Raw genomic sequence first — 9,240 nt, 5'->3', positions numbered from 1 at the left:
CTTACAGCTATATACCAGCTGTCACTTTAAAACTGCAAACCACTGCTTCTGTATCCACTAAATATTAAAGTCTGAGAACAATCTAACTGGTAACCGGTGCATGTGACCCATTTAGTATTTCTATAGTGCAAACATGAGTAATTCACCTGAAAAACTTAACCCAAGTAAAAACAACGCTACACATGGGTGCCGCCTAATTATTTAAATTAAATAGACAATAGGGAATGAGATTGACTTGAGAATTGACAACAAGTCAGTCCTTGCAGTTTATTAATGCATGTCTAAATTTTTACTACCTTCTGTCATGAATTCAGTAGGACTGGTAATGAATGGTTACTTCACATGGCTGAGTCTGATTTCACATGCATAGCTAGTGATGAATGTTCAAATTTTAACATGTCATATTTCCAATACTGGCATGTGGCGGGTTGGACTGCTATGGACTGCCTATTTTTCCTCAAATAACCATTCAAACTGTTCCACACAGAAATGTGGACTGGCTAATAGGCAGTTCAGTTTGTAAGGGCTGGCAAGGCCTACACATACATCTTTGATGAAAGATTTGGACCAAAGAACAGCAGTCATACTCTGTCAATTTTAAGTCACCACATCAACAACCTAGACACTTCCTGGAGTACCAAAGTCATGGTATTCATGGACAATGCTCCAAGTACTAACAAGAACACATGGCTTGTGTGTTGGATCAAAGAAATGATGCTCAAGTAAGTTACATGTACACATATTGAATTCACTCTTGATTGGTTAAACTCATTTTACAGGAGAGATTGACAAAAAAGTTAGATGAGATTTGAGCGAAAACACCCACATTTAATGATCTAGATAATGCAGATGACTGTGATCATACTCACAAAGTAAAGGATAATAAAATACAGAATGTTTGAATGATAAAAAATACGCCAATATTTTTTGGAACTTTGAAGTTTTGTTCATTAGACTGAATATGTAAATTGCAATTGCGAAATTGCACCAAACTTTTCTTGTACATGAAATCTACCTTGAATGCAAATTATTAGGAAATGTCTTTCTGATAAAGTTTACATTGATGTTAAAGCTTTACTTCAAGATAGTTAAGCTTAATCATCAGTATAATAAATTAACCCATGGAATTTTTGCTTTCAGACATGAAACACTTCAGTATCTTCGGATTGGTTTCCTGCAAGCCGGACATTCTAAATCAATGCCAGATTGGGTGTTTGCCAGCATATCATCAACAATGAAGAAACAAGACATGTTCACTGTCAGAGATGTGCAAGATATATCTTCACCATATAGTGAAGCTAAGGTAACTTTGTCTGTATTATACTATACATGCATATCTACCACAAGAAGCCTTGTCACTAATGATTTGAATCTTACTTGACAAATATACAGATTACAACTTAATCTTAATTCATGGCAGAGTAACTACATTGACCATTTTGGTCTACTTTTCCTTTCTGCTCCCATACCTCAAAGTCAAACAGCATCAAAAGTCAAATACTGATTGAATTCCAAAATAATGGTCTTCACATAGCTGTTCTAGTGTGCCTTATTTTAAATTTGTAAGATGCATCTAAATGAGCTTGCGATAACTCAACATATTATGAAGCATCGTCTGACACACACAACTGATGCATGATGATTTATTGTATGCAGAAAAGATGCGCACTTCCTCAAATCAGTCCCCAGCAGGCAATATTACTTTTAATGTCAATATTTCCACTATACCATTTGGCACAATCTCAGCCAATAAAAAGTTCAGAATAATACGCGAGTTGTAATAAAATGATATCACTCACCTTGTATCAGGTCATCAAGTTCTTTCATTTTAATGACAATAGATTGTTTGTTTATTTTATTTCAATAATAGATTCTGTGTGATACTGATTTCAATGATTGGAGAAAGTTCCTGCGTGACAAGTATGGAAATGTGGTTGTACATGGTATTGGTGCATACCATGACATCAGAGGAGAGAGACAGCATGGCCAAGTAGTTGTCATGGCAAGGGAGGAGTTAGACAGTGGCACATGGCAGGATATTACACCAGAGGTATCAAAGTTTGTGCATCTTAATTATCATACAACGTCACAGTAACTCTACCTTTCATTATACACTGTCTGTAACTTTTGGCAAGTTGAACAAGAAAATTTATGAATGTGCAGAACAAAACTAGTGAGCAAATAGACAAAGTTACAAGTAGTGCAGTTTTAAAGGAACAAAGTCACTCACTTATTACAATACATATTTGAGTCATTTTAGATGATTTACACCATGTGAAATGTTCCGTATCCACAGACCTATAGCAATATCCATTTTGATGGATTCTTACAGTATACAGCAGAATCCATTAGAGTATCCATTATTATCCAGTACTGAGAATCCAGCACCGGAATACATAATGGATTCCCCTAGTATCCAGCAAAACTAAGGCTGCGGGGAATACATGCCAAAATCCATTTTGGATACTAATGGATTCTAGTGTCACAATGCATTGTGGGTCTAAAAAACACAGACCTGGCTAGATTTTGAGAATCCATAAAAGTATTTATGATGGATACTAGCCTAGCCAGTGTAACGGAAAGTATGACTACTGCAGACACTTTTTTATGCTGAGTGAAAGCGTTGCAAAAGTTGAAACACCTAAAAATATTACCACTTGTAAATTCGTTTTGCAATCAACATTGGCAGTGTCAAAACGCTTTTTCCTAAAGATCCTATACACATACAAATAAAACAAAATTCCAAAACTTAATGTACGTCAAGAACTACAACGTTAACGATAGAGGACTATGGCCTTTCATGATCAATCATTTGAGTCAAGACATGGATTGGCGTTTATACTTATCAGCTTGAAACCCCCTCCCCAATCAAATTGACCCCTCTCCTGCTGCAAGTTTACGTTTATCGATAGCAGGATTTGTTCGAGCTCGTTACAATTTGAGACGGTATATAGTGGACGGAATCGTTCATTACCATCTGTGTAATAAAACCAAGCAAATATGTCATCGTGACGACGAGCTATACTCTCAAGAATTTGCGTCACATTGCCGAAAAAACTAAGAAAATCGCAGAAATGTGGAAGTGACCTTTACTAGCTCACTGGATGAAAATCCAAATTTAACATTCTTTATGCAATTGCATAAATTTGCATAAAGTTGGTCAGCTCCTTTACGCACCTTTATGCAGTGCATAAAGGTGTGTAAACATGGTGTCAGTGGTGGTGCCTATATGCATCTGTATGCACTTGTATAAAAGGGTTTAATGGCTCACTAAAATTATGTACCTTTATGCAATCCAATAAAGTTGCATAATTTTACGTGTGAGGTAAAGATTGTAAAACAACACTGAGGATGACAACTTACAGTCTCTACAAATTGAAAAGGACTATATGTGTTAAAGAATAGCTGGATGTATAGTGAGAAACAATATCATCACTTCCCTGGGCTCACATTTCTAACGTTCACTCTATATACCCATCTGGAAACCATCTTGAAGGGCTTAGCGTTTGCACTTTGGAGTCCCGCACTGTAGTAGACACATATCCCTCCTTGAATCTTATCATTTTGCAACTGTCTTTTATCTTTCGACTGAAATAAAGCTTGCATTTTGTATACCACAGTATATGTTGCTGCAGTCATGACGAAAATAGCTAGGTCAGGCAATGGCAAGTCATGCAGGGCTCTGATTCATTGCTCCATTGTCTCAAGGTGTAAATAGCCATATGTCATTAACATATCAGGAAGGTTGCCATTGATATCGCCACAGCAGTTACACATAGGATACTTCCCTTTTCGTCACACATCATTCACTCAAATGACAAATGTGTGGAGTCAGTAGACGACAGCCTATCTTGTGATAGTATTTGGTAGCCGGTATCATGACAGTTTGTGTTCGTGTCGGCTACACAGACGATCTGCCCTCTTGCGAGTTCGACTTTGTGAAAAAAAGATATGACCTGCGACCAAAATTGCTTATTTGAAACATAACCAGGGGACCTGCATTACATTTTGCACCGTATATCATGAAGAAAATAGTGATAGGTCAGGCAATGGCAAGTCATGCAGGGCTCTGATTCATTGCTCCATTGTCTCAAGGTGTAAATAGCCATATGTCATTAACAACAATCAGGAGGAACCCCTTGAATGTATAAACAAAAGCGGTTTTCTTGCTTCAGTCACTGTTGCTAGAAAGTTTAACTGAAAATAGACTTTGTTCAAGTCTGAAATTTGCATCAAATTCTTGTAAACTTGTTTTCTTTTCCTTAACTTGTTAAAAGTTGATTGAACGCATTGTCATTGAGTTGTACCCGAATCACATTTGCAGGATCGCTGTCAGCCCTACTGCACTATGGATGAAAAAAGGAATGTTATAAATTTGAAAGATTTTTGTGATGCATAGAAAATTATGAGTGAAGTTTGTGTGTGTGTGTGTGTGTGTGTCCCTGGACGTACCACAGATACGTCCATGGAGTGTCTTGGCCGTCCTGATCATGCCACAGCTGAAAAGGCCAGCGTCGACAAAGATAAAATAATAGGTGTGAAAGGGATTATCAGGCCAGGCCTCCTGTACCCTTACATTCACGACTGCACAGACTCCACTTCTAGTGCGTTCTACAACTTTTAAGAACGTCTACAGTAAAAAAAGTAACTTGAGTAGTTTTGCGTGAAATAAAGATGACCGTGATATAGCCGTGATTAAAACAGCCTTTGTTTGCTGTCTTACTCGACCTCAGCTGACTACCATGGCAAAAGTCGGAGACTGCTGAGACGGGAAGGCCATTATCAAATTTGAAAATTGTGAATGTATCGGTCGTTTTATCCAGATGATTTAGTGTCCTTTTCGATATTAAGTGGTCGAACCAAGGCCCCCGGTACGCACTCTGTGGTCACAATGCATATGCAGTACAGTCAGGGTGAAGTGTGCAACACAGACAAAGGGAATTATTTGTTTGAGTGTGCAACAAGCATTGTCAGGGCAGGGACTTCCCTAATTACCGTGGTCATGGTCCCTCCACAAAACCGTACCGTGGTTAATGTCGGAATGTGGAGAGGTTGCCTGATGTCCTCCCACATTACGTGTATGGCATAATGTTATGAACACTCTGGTGCACGAATGCTTCAATCGTCGTTTGTGTGCAGAGGGTCTGTGGCTTGACGAAAACCCTATGATACAACTTGTCATTTGCATCGTGCGGGTTTCGCATAGTTACTATCAAATCGCCTGTGCCCTTGCGAGTGCATAGCAATTATCCGGCGAATCGACTACCTTTCAAAATCGAACAACGAATGTTTTAAAATAATGAGTAAAATTAAATGCTGAACACAGAATCGACAATACTGAAATACTTTGCTGTAGCTGATGGCACCAGTAATTTGAAATACGCTCAAAGGGAACCTACTATAGTCATAGTTTCCGTATGAGTAAATCGGTACAGCCAGCCATCGGTAAGCATGAATGTGAAAAGATACATCAATGCTGTAAGGTCAAATTATTTTGCTCTTGTAGGTAAGATGTGTCCCTTTTTTAAATTTTCCTTGTGCTTCCTAGTGTACCAAGTATTTTCTGGTCAGAATTTAGAGTTGCAAACGTTGTATCTCATATAACGGTATGACCGCCAGGTTTGTCTATGGGGTATGTAAGTGTAAGAGTATCAGGGATAGACTTCTCCAAGTCTGTGGGCATATAAGTATCAAAAAATAATAAATTGAAGGACTAAACATCGGCAAACCGTTGTGTTAATGGTAGGCTATTGCGCAGATCGTGGAGTGAACGCCGCCTGGTCAGCAAGTAACTCAACTGAAGAGAAAGCGCGACTGGGGGCCAGTCTACACCTGGGACTGTGTTCCGTTAATAAATCCTGGGCTAAATTTAATTTCCTAATAGTATAAAACAGCATCTAATGTGCCTATCAGATATCATGAAGTTTGACGCTTGATTGTAAAATATTAGTGCATGTTGCTTTCTAATGCTGAATTCTCATTGAGAAAACAGAAAAGTATCAGGAACTTATTATGCTTTTCATATGCGCTGCAGGTTTCATTATGATTAGTACACTTTGCAAACAGACGTTCAATTTACAGACATCAAAATATTTTTATATATTTCTGATATATTAAAGTACAGCGCCCGGAGCGCGCGCTGAAAAATATTAACATCTGGATATCACTGATATATATGTCTGATATATGAAAGTCATGCGGCTGAAGGGAATGCTGAAAAATAAGTTCGATATTTTAAAGTAATGCGCTCGAAGGGCGCACCGACAACATTTTAAACATACAAATATCTCTGACATATATGTCTGATATATTAAAGTTTCGTGCTAGCTTGAAGGGGGCTCTGAAAAAAGTATTATTAATATTAAAGTTAAGCGCCTAAAGGGCGCGCCATGAATGCAACTGAATGATGAAATTTGTCGCTTGCACGATGCATTGTAGGCAAGTATGAGCCCGTGTCAAAATTCTAAAACAGACTGAACCCCCTCCCCAATTGGACATTTCAAAAAACATGGTGACCCCCCTATCATCATAGTCAAAAACGGGGTGACCCCTATGAATCTACTCCCCCCCGCCGAATAAACTGACCAGTCCCTTTAGTTGACTTTAGCAATTATGACTCTCAAAGGCAGGCACGTTTTATAACAACGACTAAGATCATAATCTTTCGCAAAATGCGCTCGTTCTTCATGCAGTCTCATAACGATTTGTTAGGGTTGTCATCGATATCGCCACAGCAGTTACACATGGGATATTTCCCTTTTCGTCACACATCGTTCATTCAAATGACAAATGTGTGGAGTCAGTAGACGACAGCCTATCTTGTGATAGTATTTGGTAGCGGTATCATGACAGTTTGTGTTCTTGTCGGCTGCACAGACGATCTGCCCTCTTGTGAGTTCGACTTCTGAAAAACAAGATATGACTTGCGACAAAAATTGCTTATTTGACACATAACCAGGAGATCTGCATTACATTTCACACCGGTATGTTTTTGAATATTGCCAATATACTCTTCGCCAGTGGTTTAATTCAACCAAAGGACCGTGCTTCAACCACATCAAAAATCGACTCGGAGGCGAGTCAAGGCTGTTCAGTGGCAATGTTAGCTTCACCGCTCGAAAGTTATTCTCGGAAACAGGACGGCAGCATTGGTCAGGGCCGGATTTCGCACATTATATGGAAAGCTGTGGTTATTTCTTCGAAAATATGTGATTGGACTGCATACTTCTTCTTTGGGCCTTGGACTTTCGCCGCCGAAACGTCAATTAGCAAACAAATCACAAGATAGTTCAGTCACATGAATCCGTAAATTTTGATGCATCGATCTATCGTGATGAATTCTGAACTAACGCGCATTAATTTCAGAGTTAGGGGAATTATTTGTACTAGTTTCGAGAACTTATAATATCAGTGTACCCATTGATATAAAAAAAGACCGTACTGCTGCATATCAAATCAACTTTTAGACGATGAACTTCGAAGTTTTACATTGTACACATTTTTATATTAAAAACACTTTTCCGGAAAAGCGGGTGTATGGGAAAAGATACCGCGACTGTAGCGACTATTGCTCAAGAAAATGTCTTTTCCACTTTCTGCATTTACCTTCGTGGTCCATTAAATCCAACGTCAAGTCATAGTGAACTCTGAGCTCAGTCCCGCATGTAAATTGCGACCGTGATATACGATGATGGATTTCATAAAAAAGTGCTAGAATTTCGCTTTTCCCGTCAGTAGGCCTACATGTACAGGTTGGTAGTTATTATATCAAACTGATTTCAAACCGTGTTCATATTTCCCAAAGTTTTAATTAGGCCTAATAGCTGCTATATTTTGACCATCTTGATAAAGATCTCGCCACCGGAATATTCATGAAGGTAAAAATGCGTAAATCGAAATCCCATTGTGTGCATGCTGAGAGGTAAACTGCACAGCTAGCAGCCTGTTGATGAAAATGGACCCCCTAGCTAGCTCGTAGCCTGCTGCTCTCTTTCTTTCTACCTCCATGCTTTGGCTGGCGAAAACGAATGTATGGTTCACTTAGCAATATTTTTATCTAACGAGAGTGAAAAAATAACATTTTCTTCAAGATTGAGTGAAAAGTGATAGTTATCATCAAATTCTTTGCGAAATTCGTTTCGTGAATATTTGAGCACTTGCGTAGCCATACTCGGGAGACGCCATTGTTATGGATAGCGTCGCGTCGCCTACTCAGCGTTGCGTTGCGTCGTCTATATTTAGTACTGACACGTCCCGCCGGTGTCTAGGAATGTCCACTAAAGACTCTAACTTGAAATCCTGGACCGTCTCGACGACTATGCGGTACGTTTGAATCTAGTGCCAGTGTGGTGATCGCCAAAGAGTCCTGCATCAGCTGAACGGTTCTCGTGTAAGCTTACAATTTACCAGGTATGTATGTACAGTATAGCTATTCACTTATTCTTGACCAGCCAATGTGTCTGGGATACGTCTACTCCTTCTGGTATAAACGTGTCCAGCAAAATCTGTATCTGGCAAAGTATCGAACGTTTGTTTGTTTTAAATCATCGATATTCCTGATAATTTCAAACGAATAATGAACATCGAATTTCCGGGTCACTTTATGCTAATGAGTGTTGATACCTGTCAGGGACTGGACAAAAATTACGGGCGGGGGGATTGATTGGTGTTTTTAGAGGCCTGTGTTGGCACCAGATTGTCTCACCAGAAAATTTACCAACCAGATTACAGTTTCAATGGAAAACAAAAGGTAGTCCTCCTACATATTTAAACAAAGGCAATTCCAGGGATCAGCAAAAGTGCCTTATAAAATGGAAAATAATGACCCTTCAAAAAGTGTTAGCAAGGAAAAGATTGTCCCTCCAAAATTTTCATGTGCCCTGTGAGTCACAGTCTGTATAAATGATATCTTAATAATTGACATATAAGTTCTCATTTAACTTTAAACTGTTAAAGAATACTTTTAACCTTTACAAAAAATCACTAGGGTGAAAGTCCAATATCACATTTGTTGTTCACATCTGTCTTTCAACCAATATTCTCATTGTGCACATTTTCAATTGCCAAACAGATTTAGCTTGTGTTGTATTTCAAAATACCTTTTCATATTTTCTTCAGAGACCAGAATGTACATGTTTAGTGAATCAACATTCCGGTGAAATTCCAAAATCAAATTTCTTGCACACACATTCACTAGTAACCAGCTCAATCTAATCAAGTGCATTAACAGTGTTCAAAATA

General features: G+C 38.7%; 1 protein-coding gene across 1 annotated transcript; it reads left to right on the top strand.

Moving 5' to 3' along the window:
- The first annotated feature begins 532 nt into the window (after positions 1-532).
- On the top strand, positions 533-2,110 carry LOC139128305 (uncharacterized). The gene is made up of 3 exons (XM_070694104.1): positions 533-722; positions 1,141-1,303; positions 1,871-2,110. Exons 1-3 carry the CDS (start codon positions 646-648, stop codon positions 2,093-2,095), a joined length of 465 nt encoding a protein of 154 aa, XP_070550205.1. The 5' UTR covers positions 533-645; the 3' UTR covers positions 2,096-2,110.
- Positions 2,111-9,240: the final 7,130 nt, after the last annotated feature.

This window comes from Ptychodera flava, unplaced genomic scaffold (assembly GCF_041260155.1).
Source record: "Ptychodera flava strain L36383 unplaced genomic scaffold, AS_Pfla_20210202 Scaffold_48__1_contigs__length_985763_pilon, whole genome shotgun sequence".
NCBI lineage: Eukaryota > Metazoa > Hemichordata > Enteropneusta > Ptychoderidae > Ptychodera > Ptychodera flava.
The sequence above is the reverse complement of the archived record's forward strand: the minus strand, read 5'-3'. Positions and strand labels throughout refer to the sequence as shown.